The sequence below is a fragment of the Oncorhynchus mykiss genome, chromosome 1 (assembly GCF_057628025.1).
Source record: "Oncorhynchus mykiss isolate SJ-2025 chromosome 1, ASM5762802v1, whole genome shotgun sequence".
NCBI classification, from domain to species: domain Eukaryota; kingdom Metazoa; phylum Chordata; class Actinopteri; order Salmoniformes; family Salmonidae; genus Oncorhynchus; species Oncorhynchus mykiss.
Genome location: NC_143022.1, coordinates 60,025,653 through 60,046,502, shown reverse-complemented (window position 1 = coordinate 60,046,502; position 20,850 = coordinate 60,025,653). Strand labels below are relative to the sequence as shown.

The following is a 20,850-nucleotide window of genomic DNA, read 5'->3' as shown; positions in this document are numbered from 1 at the left end:
AACCCCTAGCCTAGCTAACATTAGCCAATATTCGTAATATATCATACATTTTGCGAATCTGTAACATATTGTACATTTCGAAAATGTGTAACATATTGTACGTTTTGCAAATTCGTAACATTAATACAAATTGTAATTCATAACATGTACTAAATGGGTGTCTCGGATTTACATACAGAATAATACAAATGCTCTGAGACCATGCTGGGCAGCCTGACCATCTTTTATTTTAGGTGTCAGAGGGCTCATGATGCGGGTGACCACAGAGCATCAAAGGGGTTTTCCATTCCTTTCGACATGTGGACCTATCCATATCCCTATCTTTTGCGTGTGCGTTAGAGAGAAAGAGAGAGAAAGAGAGAGAGATTGAGTTTTCGAGAGGGAGTTCAAGACTGTACACGCGGCTCACTATATGTTCTGTCCTCTTTCATTACCTTTCATACGCATGCGCTAGTCGCTACTCCATACTCACTACGCCTTTACGCAGTCTGGTCCTCTCTTTACTGAGCGAGGCTCATAACACAGCAGAGGACAAAACAGAAACGGATTCCCTGTTGTGGTTTAGAGGAAAAAAAGAAAAAGAGGGAGAAAGAAAGAAAATAGAACTTTGTTTGCCTTTAGCTACCAGCAGCAGAAAGATAACTTCAAAACGTATAGGCTACCTACCTACCGTCAAGGAACTGCCTGCATCCGATAAGGGATCTAGTCCACATACGAGGAGAGGGAGGGGGTGTGGAGAAAAGTCGAGAGAGAGACAGAGTGTGTGTGTGTGAGAGAGAGAGAGAGAGAGCACTGAGGGAGGGAAAAAGGTCAGGACACAGGGGGCATTTCGCACTGCGATAAATAAGGATAGTATCAGAAGGTTGCAGAAGTAACGGAATTGGCAGAGATAAAAACGTGTGATAAAATAAACGTCTGCCCACAACTTCTTCACAAAGTCAATTGAAAGGAGTACCTTGGTAATTGAATTGAGCGCATTTTCTCAAGAAAAGTATTTGGATACTTAGGACACAGTTGGTTTTGCTGAAGCCGAGACAGTAGGCTGGAGGATCACTTTGGATCGTGCGTAATTTTCATTGAGAGCCACCATCAGGATGCGCGTCTGCCTGCTCTTGGTCCTTCTCTGCCTCCTTTGCGCCGGGCACGCTCAGAAGTTTTCCGCTCTCACGGTAGGTATACTTTTGCCAGAATACTCTGACTTTTTGCAGTCGAGCATTTGTCATATTTGTGTATTGGTTTATTTTGGATATAGCCTTCTTACGCGCAAAATGCACGCTTGGAGCAATGGCTTTATGTGATGGCAATTAAGAAAATACTGTTTTTTCACCAGTTTACGAGCCGCGAAGGATAACATATGGTTCGGATTCTCCACTTGCATATTTTTGAACCCATGAACATAGCCTATTGATTTAAGTGTTGTTTTATCTGGAACTAGATATTTTCCATATTTTTTCATTTTTGTATTTCTTTATTTAGGCCTGTTAATATATATATATATTTATTTATATGTAATCTTTTTAAACTGAAATGATAGGTCCCTCTTAATTTCCGTGCCAAATCATATCCAAATCATCATCCTAAAGTATGACAAAAATGACTGTGTAACTCAATGAAGTAACTTGTAGATGACTTGGACATGATTTGGAAAATTCTAGTTTAGGTACTATTGACTTGCATTGGATTGATGAAATCAATCAACTTACCTTGTTTCGTTAGATTGAGTTAGATCATGTAGATGAGACAGATAACATGTTTAGTTGAGCAAAGGAGGAACAAACTACATTGTAAAAATAGTTATTTTTGATAGGAGAGAAGATTAGCTGGTTGTCTGATTACGCTAAATACCTGAACATTGCATATTGTATATACATTAAAACACAGTGTGGTGGTGGTTTTGATTATTATTATTATTTTTACCAGAGCAGTGTTCTCAGGCTTTATGAATGTTAGAGGTACACCAAATATTGACTTGTCCACATGAGTCCATCATTCTAAAATTCGTTTTAGTGAAAAATATCTGGGTATAAGAGTCCATTGTGAAAGCTAGATTACTGCTAACACTTATAGCTAATTTAACGTTATGACTTTCAAAGGTCTGAAATAATTTAGAGAATACTTCAGTTTAACCTTATTGAATCTTTGGGTGAATTTTGTCTGTAACAATTGCATTTTTCGAAGCATTTTTTGTGCAAACGCTGCTCCTTCGTGGAACTCCCTGTCAGCGAAGTCTTTCGTCTTTCGCGCCTGTGCGTTCTCATTGCGAGTGTAAACACATTGGCTAGGGAATAGCTGGCTGGTTGCTTGGCGGGGAAACTCGTTTAAACCTGTTTGAAGGATGATATAAAGTATGTAGGCTAAAAACAGCCTCATAGTCTTGTAGCCTTATTATAGTGGTATTTCGCATGTGCTGCATTCGTTGCCTTTTAGATAGAATAAATAAAACAGGGTTGGGCAAATAAGTTGGAAAAAAAACATGCACATATTCAATATAGGAACAGACAAACTGAAAGAAAATGTATTTTAACCTTGTATTAATTCATTTTCTTTCAGTATGCTCCATAGAATCTAATTATCAATATAATAAAACTAGGCCTATGATATTTTCTTGAAAATGAGGCCTATTGCCTACTCAAACATGATAATTGGCTTTATTTAGCAAGGCACTGTGCAGAATCATTCATATTCAGCACATCATGATTCGTTTTTTAGGATAGGCTAATTATTAGAGATTCTGTACCGCTTTTTGTCAACAGCACACCAAATCTTTACATCGATTTGAGGAATATTAGGCTATAGTGATGTCACCAATAGCCTATGTAAAGTCTGTATCAATAGGCTACCTGTTGCATTTTTGAGATATGAAAAGGAGACAGAAATGTGACTGACCTACACTGTACAGGTAGGAAAGTATCCAGACAATTGTGAGCTGATTGACCATTAGGCTAGGTGTGAATGTTCTGAAGCTTAAAATTCTAATCCATCATGAATACAACAGAAACCCCTTATGAGCCATCAGCGGGACAAAAGTATTGCTCAGTCTATGAGATGGTTCGCTAAAAATGGCAGCACCATTTTATCAAATGTTCATGTTGATATTTTACAGTTTTCATGGGCATACAAATCCAAAATGACAGAGTCACCAACTTGCGTTGTACTTCAATATGCATAGGCCAATAGGACTACTTGTTGGATGCTCATTTGGAATCCAGGTGTTTAGTTAAGCCTAGTGATATTGTCAACCATCATCAGCTCATCCAGATTGTTTTTTTCTTCTGAATGACAGTCAGATGTTGGGATATAGCATGGGGTGCAAAAACAGACAAAGTGTGGCATAACAGTGTTCGGAAGAATGTCCAGAATACTTATGTGTCTAGTTCGCCGCACCTATGAAGACCTTTGCGATCAATGTTGGATTCAATCCAATACCCCTACATTTATGTTGATTATCTGCTATTGTCAGATTGATTTACAGCAGGGTCTAGAAGATTTAACAGAGAAAGCATCAAGGTCTAGGCTACTGTGCCCAATTGCGTAGGATGGGCTGCATACTTTAATCATAGATGCTATTGTTACTTTGTGTCTCTAAAATCACAATGTGACAAAGAGTCTTCTTCAAATTGAAACGACCTTAGCCCTGCCTTTTACCTGATCCAATATTTTTGCATGAACTGTTTATTGTCATACATTTGGTAGCCTATGCTACAAAATATAATATTCTGCCCATATGAACAAATGTATTTTAGGCTACAGCCTAAGGAACAGCTAGCTACCTGATTGAATGAAAAGCAGCAAACAGACACAACATTGTTTCAAATTCTTTAATAAAAGACACATAAACAGCTTGCTTCACAGTTTCCTCGCCACATAGGCCTACAAGGAAACTCAATGTATCTCGGCGAGTTCTTGGGGGTCTGTACGCAGCATTGTACCTTCCACCAAACGTTTTGCTCCTCAAAAAGACACCTAAGAGGAATTTTTGTGTGCATGTATTCCGTCTGGCTAAGTGGCTTGACAGAATCTCTGGGTGCATTCTTTCTGCCAAGCAGTGGCATCTGGGCGCATGTACTCTGTCTGACCTGATAGAATCTCTAGGTGCCATCTCCCTGGGTTTGTAGGGTCTGACAGCTCCAGATGGTAGGAGTGGAGTGATTATCTCTGCTGGCATGTCTCTGTGATGATGATGTGCCTGTTAGCAGCCTGCTCATTGCTCCAGTGCCTGGTCTGCCCAGTGATCCTCTCCAGTTTTGTTGTGCTAGTCACCCAGACAGCAAGCTAGAAGCCAAATATGCAAACATGACTACATCCAACAGCACTGATGACAATGCACTCTTTGGGGATGGGGTCCATGCCTCTCTGCTTTGACTGCCTTACCAGTGCATTTACATTCACAAAGCACTTGTCATTGTTACCACAGGCGAAGCACAGGCCAATCTCAGTTCATCCCCCTCTAGATCTGACTAATGGTCTGAAGCACCATGCACACAAGGCTTCTGGTGAACTCTAAAAACAACCTAATTGCTGTCCCCTCTTAGAGTGTAATGTTAACATGTTCATTGCATCATAACCCAGCAGGGGAAACCCAACAACACTACAGTGCCCATTCCATATTACCCATCAGCCCTTGCATGCTTATGAAGAAAAGAGAGGCAAGAGCACATTTTTGGGTGGATGGAGTTTTTTTTTACGACCGTAATCAAGTGTGCTCACAGTGCTCATCTCTGCTCACTTCTGCTCAGGTAAGAATAATAGAAAGTTGTAGAGACTGGAGGCCGAAGTGGCTGCAGAGGAATGCGCAGTGTCAGAGTCTTGCCTCTGTGATTTAGAGGTTGATGTGGCAGCCGCCGCCCTTAGTGCCACTATTTATGGGCTGTGCGAGGATGCCTTAATATCCAATGGGAAACAAATGGCCATGGGTTGTTAACCTGGAGGTGAGGGGTCAGAGAAGCTCTCTCCTCTGCCTGCACATGGCATTTTGGAATGTGGGAGGAAGCATTGCATTGTGCAGATGAACCTCTCGCTCTGCATTCTCACACACACACTGTGATATACAGTTGAAGTCAAAAGTTTACATACACTTAGGTTGGAGTCATTAAAACTCATTTTTCAACCACTCCACAAATTTCATGTTAACAACTATAGCTTGGCAAGTTGGTTAGGACATCTACTTTCTGCATGACACAAGTACTTTTTTCAAAATTGTTCATAGGCAGATTATTTCACTTATAATTCACTGTATCACAATTCCAGTGGGTCAGAAGTTTACATACACTATGATGACTGTGTCTTTAAACAGCTTGGAAAATTCCAGAAAATATTGTCATGGCTTTAGAAGCTTCTGATAGGCTAAGTGACATCATTTGAGTCATTTGGAGGTGTACCTGTGGATGTATTTTAAGGCCTACCTTCAAACTCAGTGCCTCTTTGCTTGACATCACAGGAAAATCAAAAGAAATCAGCCAAGACCTAAAAAAAATGATGGACCACAAAATTGATGGACCATACAAAATTAGGCATTCGCACATCTGAGCAATCTTTTTTGCAGGTGCATGGCAACAGTTGAACAAGATGAAGGAAACAGGAAACTGTACACTGCTCTTGATAGTATCACTGATATTAATAAGCTTACTTATTGGCCTCACGGCTTTCGTCAGAGCTTTTGTGATTTAAAAAAAATTAGCACCCTTATGTAGACCTAGCCCCACCCACATTCGTTCCACACGTCGAAAGGGGTTGGAGGCAAAGGAAAAACACATAAGTGCTACCAAATATAAAAGCATGAAGGTACCATGTTCATATGGACAAACAATAGTACGCAACTATGGGACAACACCATGGGACAACGCAGCCGTCATACTGCTCAGGAAAGAGCCGTGTTCTGTCTCCTAGAGATGAACGTACTTTGGTGCGAAAAGTGCAAATCAATCCCAGAACAACAGCAAAGGACCTTGTGAAAATGCTGGAGTAAACAGGTACAAAGGTATCTATATTCACAGTAAAACAAGTTCTATATTGACGTAGCCTGAAAGGCCGCTCAGCAAGGAAGAAGCCACTGCTCCAAAACCGCCATAAAAAAGCCAGACTATGGTTTACAACTGCACATGGGGACAAAGATTGTACTTTTTTGGAGAAATGTCCTCTGGTCTGATGAAACAAAAATAGAACTTTTTGGCGATAATGACCATTGTTTTGTTTGGAGGAAAAGGGGGAGGCTTGCAAGCCAAAGAACACCATCCCAACTGTGAAGCACGGGGGTGGCAGCATCATGTTGTGGGGGTGCTTTGCTGCAGGAGGCACTGGTGCACTTCACAAAATAGATGGCATCATGAGGCAGGAAAATGATGTGGATATATTGATGCAACATCTCAAGACATCAGTCAGGAAGTAAAAGCTTGGTCGCAAATGGATCTTCCAAATGGACAATGACCCCAAGCATACTTCCAAAGTTGTGGCAAAATGGCTTAAGGACAACAAAGTCAAGGTATTGGAGTGGTCATCACAAGCCCTAACATCAATCCTATAGATGATTTGTGGGCAGAACTGAAAAAACATGTGCGAGCAAGGAGGCCTACAAACCTGAATCAGTTACTCCAGCTCTGCCTGGAGGATGGGCCAAAATTCACCCAACTTATTGTGGGAAGCTTGTGGAAGGCTACCGGAAACGTTTGACCCAAGTTAAAGAATTTAAAGGCAATTCTACCAAATACCAATTGAGTGTATGTAAACATCTGACCCACTGGGAATGTAATGAAATATATAATAGCTGAAAGAAATAATTATCATTTCTATTATTGTGACATTTCACATTCTTAAAATAAAGTGCTGATCCTAACTGACCTAAGACAGGGAATTATTACTAGGATTAAATGTCAGGAATTGTGAAAACTGAGTTTAAATATACTTGGCTAAGGTGCATGTAAACTTCCGTCATCAACTGTTCTCAGAGACTAGCCGTGCACAAACACATACACACACACTGATATATGTGTGCACTCTGTCCTTGTGGAGGCAGAGGGATGGAGCAGTGTTTGGTGTGTGTGTGTGTTTGTTTTAACATCTCAGCGTTGAGGTAAAAAGTGTTGCGAGTATTATATCTGACTTTTGATTCTAATGGAATGAACACCAGTGGGATTGAAATTGACGCCACCTGCAGTGAATAAATGAAGTGGGGTTTTTGTTACTCCACTGTGTTGAGGTAATTTCTCTGTCAGAGTGAAAAAAAACCATGGAAGGGGCCTCATGATCATATTTCCCAGTATCCCTTGCTGCAGGTTGCTATTTATAATTGTTTGTTTTAATATCTATGTTTCTGCATGCATATTGATTGATTAATTGTTCTTATACTACCCAAAGATAACACATTTCTCTTAACATATCCGATCTGTAAGTGGTTGGACTTATTGCATCCATTATTGAGATGGTTGTTCCAGTGTAGATGGTTTAGGTAGTCTCATTTATCCCTTACAAGTTCCAATTGTTGGATATCCTAATATGACTTGCCGATGTGGCCTGCAAACCAAGTGTTTCAGACCACTGTGTTAGGGTAAAACTAGGCTGTATGATATTGTCAAAAAAAGTAATATATTGTCATAAATAATTACATCTTTATGATAAAATATTCACTTAGGCACTCACTTGCTGAAGGTTGCAGGACTGAAAGCTGTGAAATGCAACAATAATGTTTCTGTCACTAGCAAACATGTAATGTGTACTACAAGTACCTCTAAAATTTACTTGAAAGGAACCCTGGGAAATAAATATACAAATAGGCCTTTACACCCTACAGTGTTAAAACAACACCCCAGAATGAGATACTGTAACTCCACAGGTATTCATTGCTTACCACAGAAACATTTGGTAACTATTTGCATGAGCTTTCAGAGATCATATCTTATTATTTAACATTGTTTTAGGTTTTTGATTATTAGGCATTTTATCCCACTTTCACAGCCATTGTTGTGCACTGTGCTCAATCCACTAACAGTAGCCTAAGTGACTTCCGCCGAAGTCGATCTCTCTCCTTGTTCGGGCGGTGTTCGGCGGTCGACGTCACTGGCTTTCTAGCCACCGCTGATCCACTTTTCATTTTCCATTTGTTCTGTCTTTGTCTTATCACACCTGGATTCACTCAAACAATTACTTGTTTATTATTTAACCCTCTGTTCCCCATGTTGTATTTGTGAGTGATTGTTTATTGTTATTGTCAAGCGCTGCACTTTTGTTTTAGACCGTGTTTTGACACTAGTATTTGTTATGTGCTGTCATTTGGTAACCGGTATTAAAGTGAGCCTTTTTATTATACTCCGCTCTCTTGCACCTGACTTTGCCTCCCATATACACGCCAACACTCTTGGGGTGTTAGTTTTTCAACACTTTGAAAAGTATTATTTTAACAACCTTTCTGTCAGTTACATTTACACACTAAGAAAGTATTACAATTAACACTGTGGTTGTTAAAATTCTGAACTCAAATTTGCTGTGTGAGCACGGTGCAGGGTCATGCTCGGGATATGACTATAACAATGAGACAACTTCTACCATGTAGTAAACTATTGCAACACAAAACATTCCCTGGTATGCATATATAATCTACTGGACTCAAGTTGGTGGCTGAGTCTCAGAATTACACTTTATTGGTGAACCGTCATAATAGGACCCTTAGAAAACATAACTGATATTGTATTTAGGCTATATTTGGTCACACAAACAATAACTCATTCATTAAATTAAGCCTTCATAAACCCTTTATAAGGCCTACATAGATGCTTCACATGGTTAATACATGTAAAGAACTTTGTGAGACAATAGATATAACATGGAATGTTGTGGTGTTAGGTTGTGGTCTGGTGAGACAGAGTGGCTTTAATGTTTTGCCTCAGGAGAAATTGATTAATCAGAAGACGTTTGTAGTTCCCTTTAAGTTAGTCAACTTCGGTCAAATACTATGGGGAGTCGCACACTCTCGAAATATGCACCTTGCTGGAAGCCCCGCCTTCCACAGGTGATAAAGCTTGAGGCTCGAATTCATTCCTTCAATTATTCTGTTCTTCACCTCGGTGTGAAACGGAACGATTCACTTTACTAAACAAACAATTGTAACACGAAACTGTCTTACATTGTGTCAACTTAACTGTCCCTTAGTGGTAGAGCATACTATCAAGAACTTTGTTTGTTGAATTTGGCATGGTTCTCATAAGTTTCCTAATCACAAACAATTAGTTATTCTTTGAATAGTTTGGCCTGGCTATAGCAGTAAGTAAGATGGTTAACGCGTCCGAAACAACTAAGGCTAACAAGCTAGTTTGGGTTTGCGACCATGCACAAATTAATTAAAAGATACGTTTGTTGTCTTGTATGTTTTGTCTCGATGAAGGCTCAAGGTCCCACCTCGGTGATTCGGTCCTAAGTAGATTTTTGAGATCAGGCTAGCTAACAAGCGCTGCATAGCATGCTAGCCAGGTTAGCTAACTTGCAGAGGCGAGCTAGCTACTGTCATCTATTCCGGCTTCCTAACGGTGGAATTGCTTGGGTAGCTCTCTTATTTAGTATATGTAGCTAGCGTTCAGTTTCTTGGTTATTCTAAACGGATTGTGCTGCGGTCAAAGAGGCTAGCTAGACTAGAAGCCTCATCATGGTTAAAGTTGGTTAGCGTGCATAACTTCTGGCAAATTAAGTTTACTAGCTTTCCCTCAGCATTAAGGCAATCACATTCCTATTTCCAATTCCTGGAGTTGGAGGGAGTGGAGGAAGTGGGGCTTGCGGGCACCTCCGATGAGAAAGCAGCCTCCGAGCACTTGGCTCGGGTAATCCTCGGAGCGAGGGACCTTAGCACAGGTCTGAGTGACTGGTGAGCCCCTGGACAAAAACATTACTGTGACATCAGTGCCTCCACGTATGGTTACGGCCAAACAGGGTGCTACGTCAACCAATGCCGTAGCCCCTGTGTCCATAAGGGGCCAGGCTTTGTCCAGGCTATACAGTCTCATGGAAACACAACTTAGTTTGGAAGCTTGTCCGTGTTTAAAGCCCCCTGATACTCCCCCCCCCGTTCCATGGTGTTCACCTGGTTCAAAGGGTATATCAATCTCCCAGGGTGAGAGTAATAAATTGGGAGATTCGCTCTCTGTCCACAAGGGGGCACTCTCCCCCATAGGCGGCTCATTACTGGGATTAATAGCTGATTCGTGCCTGTAGCTCACTAGTCCCTATTAGGTGCTTAGTGGTACAGGTAATGGGTTTTATAGGCGATTGGTTTGATTCCTGGGAATTTATTTAGCTTTTTCAGAGCTGTATGACGGGAGGCTCACTGTCTGCTCCAATCAATAGCGCCCATGTGCAATATTTCTGTGGATCATGCGAACAGGAACATCGGGGTACAGGCTACAATTTTCTACGGCGTCATCACGTCCACTGTTCCCAAGGCCTTCGTGCCAATATTGAGGGACCATGTGTTGTTCCGCAAGGAGTGGAGACTTCACCCCTGGGTGTTTGCCCAGATATGGGAGAGGTTTGGCAGGGCCGATGTAGATCTTTACGCATCACGAGAAAACGTGCAGTGTAGTCTACTTTTCTTGATGAGGGACCCGAGTGCCCCATTTGGAATGGAGGCTCTGGTGCACCAGTGGCTTTGGACCCTCCTTTACGCGTTTCCGCCAGTGGTTCTGATTCAGCCCATGTTTGAGAGAGTGCGCCGGAAGGGATTATCATTGATTCTTGTGTCTCCCCGTTGGTCCAGGCAGCCTTGGTTCGAGGAGATCGTTTGCCCTTTAGGCAGGGACTCATGGCAACTCCTGTTGCGCAGTGACCTGTTGTCCCATGCGCATGGGTTTGGCATGCAAGGCTGGAGATTCGGTTCCTATGTGCCTGGCCCTTGATGGCTAGAGGTTTACCTCTGAATGTTATTGCTACCGTTCAATCCCCAAAGGCGTCCTCCACGAGAAGGCTGTATGCGTATAAGAGGCAATCGTTTGAGCTCTGGTGCCATGATAAAGGGCTGGTTACTTTTGATTGCTCTGTGAGGGACATCCTTATGTTCCTACAGGAGCTTTTTGAGCAGGGGCGGGCATTCTCTACCTTAAATGTGTACATGGCCACTATCTTAGAGTGTCATGTGGGAATTGATTGAGCCACACCGGGGGCCCACCCCCTGGTTGTGTGGTTCCTGGACGGTGCACGACGTATCAGACGGGTCTCTAAACCTATTTCGCCCACATGGTACTTGACGCTGGTTTTGGAGGCACTGTGTTCCCCTTTGAGCCTCTGGAGTCGGTGGATCTGAAGATCCTCTTCTAAAGAACTTCCTTGCTCATTGCTTTTTGCATCGGCTAAACGTGTTGGGGACCTCCATGCTTTATCTGTACACACTTCCTGTACTCAGTTTGACCCGGGTGACTCTAAGGTGATGTTGTCCATGCCTATGAGCCCAGTTGTATAAAACATCTTAAGTTAATTTTCCCTTTATCTTTTCCCTTAAAGTTTCCTTTAACTTTAAAGGGGAACTGCACCCGCTGATTTGGCCTCATTTTTTAGCTTGCTCCTCAAGAAATGCTAGTGGCCATGACAGAAGCCAAATGTGAGTTGGCTTGTGGGTGTGGTTCGATGTGGGTGCTTCTTGGGTGTGCCTTTGCCACCATCAAGACACATCCATCTGTCAGCAGCCCGCAGCTTTTTCCCTCAACTTAATCACAACAAACTAACTTCATTGAGGTTGAGTTCAATAGCTTGGAATAAATCAGTAGCCTACAGAGTAATATGAGAAGAATGCATTTGCTGAATTTATGTAGATAATCTAAGTGTTTTGATCACTTTTAAATGTAGTAACAGGTCCATATATAATAAACAAGCCTTTACGTAAAACCGTAGAAGCAGTGTTCTACTAATATAACAATGTCCACCTTTCATCTTTCATTGCCATTCACAGCATTCTGTCTGGTGGTAATGGGGCTACCTTGGCAAACATGTCAGAGTGGTCATACCTTCCTGTGTGGTGTCCCATATACAACAGGAGTTCCCTGATCCTGGTGTAGAATACACAGGGTTTCTCCCTCCCGATATTGACTGATACCACTCAATTCAATAATAAAAAAGACAATACAAGTAAAAGTTGTGTCTAGTAAAAATGTTATGCCGAGTGCCAGGTCTCCATTCAGAGACATCAGTATCAAGCCTGTCTGTCAGTCTGGACTTCATCACCTCATCTTTCAAGTCTCCATGTGCTGGCTCCATACATGTTTCTGTGAATACACACACATAGTGTATGTGTATTATTAGCAATGGCAGTTAGGATAGGAAATAGAGTATCTGACACACAAACAAGTACTATGTTAAAGATTGAACAGGTCAGATAAAACCTACCCAACTATAGTCTTCCCATCAAACGACTGAGGCTGCCGTCTGGCAAAAGCATCTCCAGTCCATCTGCAGTAATAGGCAGAGTTGAGGCAGATTTCATCAGCGACACATGGAATGAAAATAGTGTTACTGTTACTGGACATTTGTGCTGTAGTGTATTATTAGTAATCACCTCATTGTGAATGTGTTGAGTTGATGTGTTGAGTGCCTTGTCAGACTAAACCTACCTAATTCTGTTCTCCCCATTGACGACCATTGGTGAGCAGGCCAGAGGTGAGGTCTTTGCCAGAGCCCCATTGATGGGCATAGCAGCGTAGATCAGCTCCTGGCCACTCATCAAAGATACTGGTCGGTAGTGCTGAGCGATTAACCAGTGCACTGTTAATCTAGAGAGGAAATCAAAATTCACAAAAAAAAAAAAAAAAAAAAAATCACAAAATAAATCAAATCAAGTACTATTTGGGATGCTGGGTTGAACGGAGTCATAGTTTAAATTGAGCAAATATTCAACCTAGTTCAGCGCAGAAACATGGTAATTAACTACAATTACAATTTTTTTTACTATTGCGCCATTTTTCCCCAGCTTAGATGGATCAGAGAGTAAGAGGCGAAGTGAGAGGTTTCACTCTTGCCAAAATCTGTTGCCGCTGACAGGTGAAGGTTACTGGCCGGATACTTGCCAACATGTGGATGACTGACATTTACTCCTGAGGTGCTGTCCTGTTGCACCCTCTACAACCACTGTGATTATTGTTATCTGACCATGCTGATCATCTATGAACGTTTGAACATCTTGGCCATGTTCTGTTATAATCTCCACCCAGCACAGCCAGAAGAGGACTGGTCACCCCTCAAAGCATGGTTTCTCTCTAGGTTTCTTCACTTTGTGGCATCGGCTGATGTAAAAAATACAAAAAACAAATAAAAAATACAAAATACATTTGATTGATTGATTGACTGCTCAATTTATAGGAATTCTCACAGCGAGGGCATGTCTGCATGATATTGATGAGGGCTCCCTTGTTGGTATTTTCTATGCTGAATATTCGGTTGCAAACTGGACATATCTCGATCAACTGCAGCAGGCAATCTTATGAGGTGTTGTTGACTGGGAGGGACTGTGACATGGTGATATATTAGACAGCCAAGTGGTAAATTGCATTTTGTTATAAAGAAAGGTCAAGGCTTTTTGCTAATATACTTCAGAACCAAAATTACTGTACAGTTGTATCTGCTTGGCTGGGTAACTGGCCAACGATTTTATCAAGACGGGTATTTTTGAATACAACTCTTTATATAACACACCTCACCTGTCATTGTTGATGAAGTCGCCTGTGTCATCGGGGTAGTAACTCGGCTCACTGTCAGAGGCCTGATGATGGCATGTCCTTTTCGTAGGAGTCAAGGGAGACTCTGGAAACAATGGCAATCACATTACAGGACATGCTATGATACCCACCTTTGCTCCTTCTGGTAGGTCCCGGCATGTATTCCTGACCAGGGGATCCATCTGACACCCAACTGTGCACTTTGTCTAACAGGAAAACAGGGTCAACAATTGTCATCATCCCTCAGTTATAAACATAGCTTGAGAAATAACGTAATCTCATTTGGAAGCTAATTCTATGCTTTACAGATGTAGACTGACTGGCTCCAGATTGTATTAGATAAACACGTTACATTATGCAACCAACTGTGACATGTTTTGCTATGGCCCTGGGCTAGTTTGAGTTTGTTGCTGCTAGTTAGTATACTGTTATAGTCAGACATGAGTTAGCTAGTACCACCATAGCTGCATTCAATATTTATTTGTGCCCTAGAGACAAAGGTTGCACCTCGGATGCTAATGTGACTGTTTTGTCTGAATTACACTAACTTAGAGTGGCATGGAAATACGATGGCATTGCTAAAGTAAGCAAATAATTAGTAGAAAAAAACTTTGCCAAATTGTGTTGTCGTCAAATTTCCTTTAGAGAGATGGCAATGTTGTAACGATCTGGGTGTAGTGGGTGCGAAGTCAGGCACAGGAAGCAGAGAGTTCAGGGGACTGCTATTTGATGCACTAATAAGCCACCCCACAAAACACAGTGCGCACAAAATCCAAATGCCCCAAACACGGGGACTCAAACAGTCCATCTAGTAGGCCGGTGACGACGACCGCAGAGCACCACCCGAACAGGAAGGGGAGCCACACGGTAGGAGTCGCGACAGTACCCCCTGACGCGCGGCTCCCGCAGTGCGCCGATGTCGGCCCCGAGGGCGACCCGGAGGGCGAGGCGCAGAGCGATCCGGGTGGAGGCGATGGAAATCCCTCAACAGTGACGGGTCCAAGACGTGCAGGCCCCTCACTCGGCATCTCAAGTCCAGAATGGCACGTATCCTGTACGCCGGGGACCCCTCGATGTCCAGAGGGGGCGGAGGGACCTCCGGCACCTCACCTTCCTGCAGGGGACCAGCTACCACCGGCCTGAGGAGAGACACATGAATCTATAACACACCTCGTTTATCCTCCTCAGGACTTTGAAGGGCCCCACACACTGCGGCTCAGCTTCTGGCAGGGCAAGCAGAGGGGTAGGTTTCAGGTCGAGAGCCAGAACCTGTCCCCCGGTACTCACTGCGGTGGCAGTCAGCACTCCTCTTCTGCCATCCACTGGCTTGTTTGAGGGATTCCTGGACGGCTCTCCAGGTCTCCTTGGAGCGCTGCACCCACTCCTCCACCACAGGAGCCTCGGTCTGACTCGGATGCCATGGTGCCAGGACCGGCTGGTAGCCCAACACACACTGAAATGGTGATAGGTTCATAGAAGACGGAGTGAGTTCTGGGCATACTCCGCCCATGGGATGTACCTAGACCACTCCCTGGCCGGTCCTGGCAATATGACCGCAGAAACCAATCCACCTCCTGGTTCACTCTCTCCACCTGCCCATTACTCTCGGGGTGATAACCGGAGGTCAGGCTGACCGAGACCCCCAGACGCTCCATAAACGCCCTCCATACCCGAGACGTCAACTGGGGACCTCGATCACACCATAGTGCCGGAAGACGTGGGTAAATAGCGCCTCCGCAGTCTGTAGGGCTGTAGGAAGACCGGGCAACGGGAGGAGACGGCAGGACTTAGAAAACCGATCCACAACAACCAGGACCGTAGTGTTCCCCTGAGACAGGGGAAGATCGGTCAGGAAATCCACTGACAAGTGAGACCATGGCCGTTGTGGAACGGGGAGGGGCTGTACTTCCCTCTAGGAAGGTGCCTAGTATCCTCTCTGGGCGAACACCGAACAGGAAGAGACACAGAACCTAACGTCCCTAGACAAGGTGGGCCACCAATACTTCCCCCTAAGATCCCGCACTGTCCTCGCCACACCAGGATGACCCGAAGAGGGTAGGGTGTGAGCCCACCGAATCAGTTGATCGCGAACACCAAGCGGCACGTACTTGCGACCAGTCGGACACTGAGGAGGTGCAGGTTCCACCCGTAATGCCCGCTTGATGTCCGAGTCCACCTCCCATACCACTGGTGCCACCAGCCACTGGAAGGATGGGAGTAGGATCGGTGGGCCGATCCTCCATGTCATGGAGACGAGACAGCGCGTCGACCTTCGTGTTCAGGGAGCCTGGTCTATAAGACAGGGTGAACCTGAATCGGGTGAAGAACATGGCCCACCTTGCCTGACGCAGATTCAGTCTCCTAGCTGCCCGGATATACTCCAGATTCTGGTGGTCGGTCCAGATGAGAAAAGGGTGCCTAGCCCCCTCAAGCCAGTTTCTCCACACCCTCAGGGTCTTTACCACCGCTAACAAGTCCCGGTCCCCCACATAGTTACGCTCCGCCGGACCGAGCTTCCTCGAAAAGAAAGCGCAGGGGCGGAGTTTCGGTGGCGTACCCGAGCGCTGTGATAGCATGGCACCCACCCCAGCCTCCGACACGTCCACCTCCACTATGAATGCTAAAGAGGGGGCTGGGTGCACCAACACGGTGGCATCTGTGAATAGCGCCTTCAACCTATTGAAGGCTCTGTCAGCCTCTGCCTTCAGCAGTGAGGTAATGGGGGCCGCTACCTGGCCAAAACCCCGGATAAACCTCCGGTAGTAATTGGCAAACCCTAAGAATCGCTGCACTTCCTTCACCGTGGTTGGAGTCGGCCAATTACGCACGGCCTTAACGCGGTCACACGCCACCCGAACAGGAAGGGGAGCCACCTTCGGTAGCAGTCGTGACAAATGTTGCCATTTCTGTTACGAGAAAAATTTGTCAAAAATAGCTAGCAATACTAATGTTAGCTAGCTAAAATACAGTGGTCCCCTCAATCTTAGTTAGCTGGCTAAAGTTATACTGCATCTAAAGTCAATCTGGCGACATCACAATCATGACAAAAGGTTTTCCTACTAATTATTTCCCTTCTTTTTAAATGTTATGTTTCCAAGCCAAATCCAAGTTGTATTGAGGTAGGCTAATATTAGCTAGCTAGCTGGCTAGAAAGTAATAGTTGAGAAAAAAGTAACTAAAAAGAGACGTGTTTTATTATCTTCTAATTAATTTGTCTACTAAGATAAATGTGATTTCTTTGAGATGTTTAGTCAGTGAATCAGGCCGTATCCATGGTAACCAGACCCTCTTTCTGCCATGCATGCCTTCAAACTACTGTAAAAACACTTAAGTATGCCACTTACCTAAGGAAAATGTTTGAGGGGCTCTATGCAACACCCTTAAACAATTCCCTTAGGTAAGGTCAAATTATTCCTCAAGGTAAACCCTTAAGGGAATACTTAAGATGTTTTATGCAACCGGGCCCAGGTCCTTAGCTTTGGGCTATTTCCCATCTCACCGCCCCCTTTTTGTTACTGAAGAGCAACACTGCCCATTGTTTAAAGGGTTGACTATAGGAGATATTTGTGCTGCGGCGAGTTGGGTATCACCACACATTTTTGTGAGGTTTTATTGCTTGGATGTCACTGCTCCCAGTGTAGCCCACCGTGTCCTTAAGGCTTTGACAGGGGAAAGTCAATAAGCAGCGCACCTTGTGTGCAATACCCAGACTGACGCATCTGGCTGGGTCAGGAGTGGGTGGTCTGCCAAGGAACGTTTCATTTATAGTATTCATTGGGGTCGGCCTGGGGCATGATTATATTTCCCCATAGTATGTTGTACCGAGTTGAATGACTGAAAGGGAACGTAATGTTATGACTATAACTACTGTTACTTGAAGGAGGGAAACGAGGTACAACACCTGTTTGGCCCGGCGTCGCCCATTCCTGGGCTCCTTGAAGAGCTGTATAAAACATTTAAAGAATGAATCCTAGCCTCACGCTTATCACCTGTGGAGGGCAGGGCCTCCAGCAAGGCACGGATATCATTGGCCTAGTCAGGCAGGATTGTAGATCCTTCAATCAAAGTCGCGAGAGTATGACACCCCATAGTATATTGTACCTCGTTTCCCTCCTTCAGAGAACTATAGTTATAGTCATAACGTTATGTTCTCTGCCTAAAACATTTGTCGATGCCCTCTTGATGTTATTAGGCAGCTGAACAATGTGCCACTTATGTTATTCCTGGGTAGGTTATGTTTTTGTCATTGTACTGTGAAAGGTGTTAGACCTGTCTAGAATTGTGTTCGGATAAGAACTTGTAGAACAATGCCTGCCTCTGGCACAAACCTATAAAGAGAAAAATCATGCTTTAACTTAACACATGGCCTCTATTGCCCCCTTGTCATTCACGAAACTTAGCACCTGCAAACATTTCTTTACTTAAAAAAAACCTCACATAAAAAACTACCAGCGGCCTTTCACAGATTTCTCTTTTCTTTTTCCCCTTCTTATTTTTTACATATTTCACAGCAATTAAACGCCTTTGCCTTTGATTGAGTTAATAGCCTGGTTAAAAAGCTGTCAATTTCTTCCCTGTCCACCATTCTGGAAACTAATGATCTCCTTTGCATCCAAGTGGTGGTGCAGGAAACCCCCGCCAAGGCGATTTAACACGTTTGTGACGGCTCTCAGCTGGGGCCCCCATTGACTGTACGGGGCCGTGGTGTGAGGGGCCTCTCGGGGCAGTAGAAGAGGGGGCACCCCAGCCCAGAAGGCCCTCATTGGGCTACAATGTGCTCTCTGCTGGAGCTTCGCCTCCAGACCACTCCATTCAATCCCAAAAAGCTGCATAGCCAGGGGAGGTAATAGGATTTGATTTGTATGCTGGTTGGTCTAGAAAAGAAAAATCCTCTCTCTCACACCCACTCCCTTTCTCAATCCCCCCTCGTTATCTTCAAACCTCCTATTGCATTATTTTAGCAGATGCAAAAAGCTTCTTCCAACAGAGATTAAGAAAATAGCATAAAAAGGACACAGAGACTAGAAAGAGAGAGAAATGGGCACATCAAAAGGGTACATGAAAAGGACTCAAGCCACAACAAGTGGTCTGTCTTGCATGAATTCTCTTCTTCTCCTTCTATGAAGAAGTCGTAAGTCACAGTAGAGCGGAGGGCAGAGACATGCACTTAGCTGTAGCAGACCCACTGGGCACACATTGGTTGAATCAACACTGTTCCCACATAATAAAAAAAAAAGTTAAACAACGTGGAATAGACATGGAATTGACATTTGTGCCCAGTGGGGATGCAGTGGACAATCCATCACATTGTGGCCCAGGCCCTGTTATGGTGTGTGATGGTTGCCATGAGGTTGGAGTGATATGTCAGGGGAGTGTCAGGCCCACTGGCAGTGGTGGAAAATGATGATCTGGTCTGGTTCTCTAGGTGGGCAGCAGCAGTAGCACTCTGGGCTGTGGTGGGGCTCTGGGGCTGCTAGCCTGCTGTGGTGGGCTGGGTCTGGGTTGAAGTCTGGAGGAAACACAGACTGATCATTGTCAGAGCTGATCCTGGCCCGCCACGGCTGTGGTCTTGAAGAAAACCATTTTCTGCCCAGTCTTTCTTGCCTCCTGCCCTTTATGTGACGGGGAGCTGTGAAAGAGAGCGGCCGGGTGCATGGAGGTCACAGCTGCAGGGGAAAGCCCTAATGGGAGATGTTGTTTCTGTACGATGGGAAGGGAAGACAGTGAGGGAGGAGGGGGGGAAGGAAGGAGGGAGGGGGTGAGAGAGTTCTCTGACCCAAGACTGTGGGAGACTGTCAGTCAGAAGCAGTGGTGCAGACGATCCAAGAAACTGAGAGATGAGAGACATGGAGGAAGAGAAGGGGGGTTAGGGATAGACCCCCAACACACTCAGAAATGGGCAACAAGCCCTCCTCTTTTCTTCTCGAGATGATATTCATAAATTGGATGAACATTCACATGGATGTTTTGCATAGATCAGTAAAAGAAAACCAAGACAGAGGAAGTGGGCTTAAAAGATTCACTGACAATCATTTACCTCCCAATCCAGAAGATAGTATCCCAAGTGGGTAAGAGAGGGGAGAAGGAGGAGGGAAGAAAGAAAGGCTGCAAAGACTGTAGTCGTGACTCAGACACAGGGTGTGTTTGTGAAAACAGACGTGGGGCCCCTGTAGCACGTGCAAACATTTTATTCCACCGTCTCATTTCCTCTACTCCCTTTAGCTTTCCAGATCAATGTTTTTTTAAAGAATGACAACGCATCAGTTTAAAGGCAGCGAGGGAAGAAAAGCAAGACAGACAGAAAAACAGGGGCTTGTAAAAAAATATATTTGTATTTATTTAATCCAAGTCTTCCCTCGTGGCTCCTCTCTCTTTCTCAATGTGTTTCAACTGGCCTCTCTCTTCTGATTCCTCCCTGGGAGATTTATGATCAGAGATGACAGAGGGGGTTGTCTCCCCCGGCCATGGGCGATGCCGTGATCCAGGCTAGCGCTCTTCCAGGTGCAGTGCAGCCCCTCCAGCTCTCCTCTTCTGAGCACTGTTAGAGGCCCATCTGCTAACAACCCTAAACCCTCGGCACGTCAAGTCTCTCTTCATTTGTTACATGTCAGACAAAGCTAATTTATTTTATTAGTGATCATCCCGTCCACCTATATGGAGGATGTTTCCTTTTTCATCTTTCTAGGCCCGCTGCCCTGTCATTTCATCGCTAACAATGGATTTATTTGCTGTGGGTAACTTGTAGGTGTGTGTGTGTGGGTGGGTGGGTGTTGGAGGTTACGGCTGTTCAGGAGTGTGTATACTGCATGTGCATGTGTGCGTACCTACAATGACAACTTAAACAAAAAACTGTTTGTGTTTATTTTGATTGGTCCAATATTTACATGACTTCAGATACAATAGAATTCAAGTGTCAGGAGAGGACAGTTAAGTCCACAAACAGGCATTTACTATTGGATTGAAATGAAAACAACACCTGTGTGTGTTCTGGAGACAGGAGAGGGCACAAAACAGTGTGTTTTCACCGTTCAATCCACACAAAACCCTCAAGACTTCTATTTTATTTAGCCACTTTCTCATTCAGTGTCTTTCCATTCATTGTAGCAGTCACAGCCTGTTGCCTGCTCCTTTGTGTGGACCAGCGAGGGGGTTTCAGTTTGCGGTGGGCAGACAC

The 20,850-nt window shown here is 44.2% G+C and overlaps 1 protein-coding gene across 4 annotated transcripts in view; it reads left to right on the top strand.

Annotated features, from left to right (window-relative positions):
• The first annotated feature begins 337 nt into the window (after positions 1 to 337).
• Positions 338 to 20,850, top strand: part of smoc2 (SPARC related modular calcium binding 2) — a 76,912-nt gene continuing 56,399 nt past the window's right edge. For all 4 annotated transcript variants that reach the window (XM_021605735.3, XM_021605723.3, XM_021605727.3 and 1 more), the window contains exon 1: positions 338 to 1,169. In XM_021605735.3, coding sequence (XP_021461410.1) covers positions 1,095 to 1,169 — 75 coding nt within the window. In that variant the 5' untranslated portion in view covers positions 338 to 1,094. The remainder of the gene's footprint in view (positions 1,170 to 20,850) is intronic.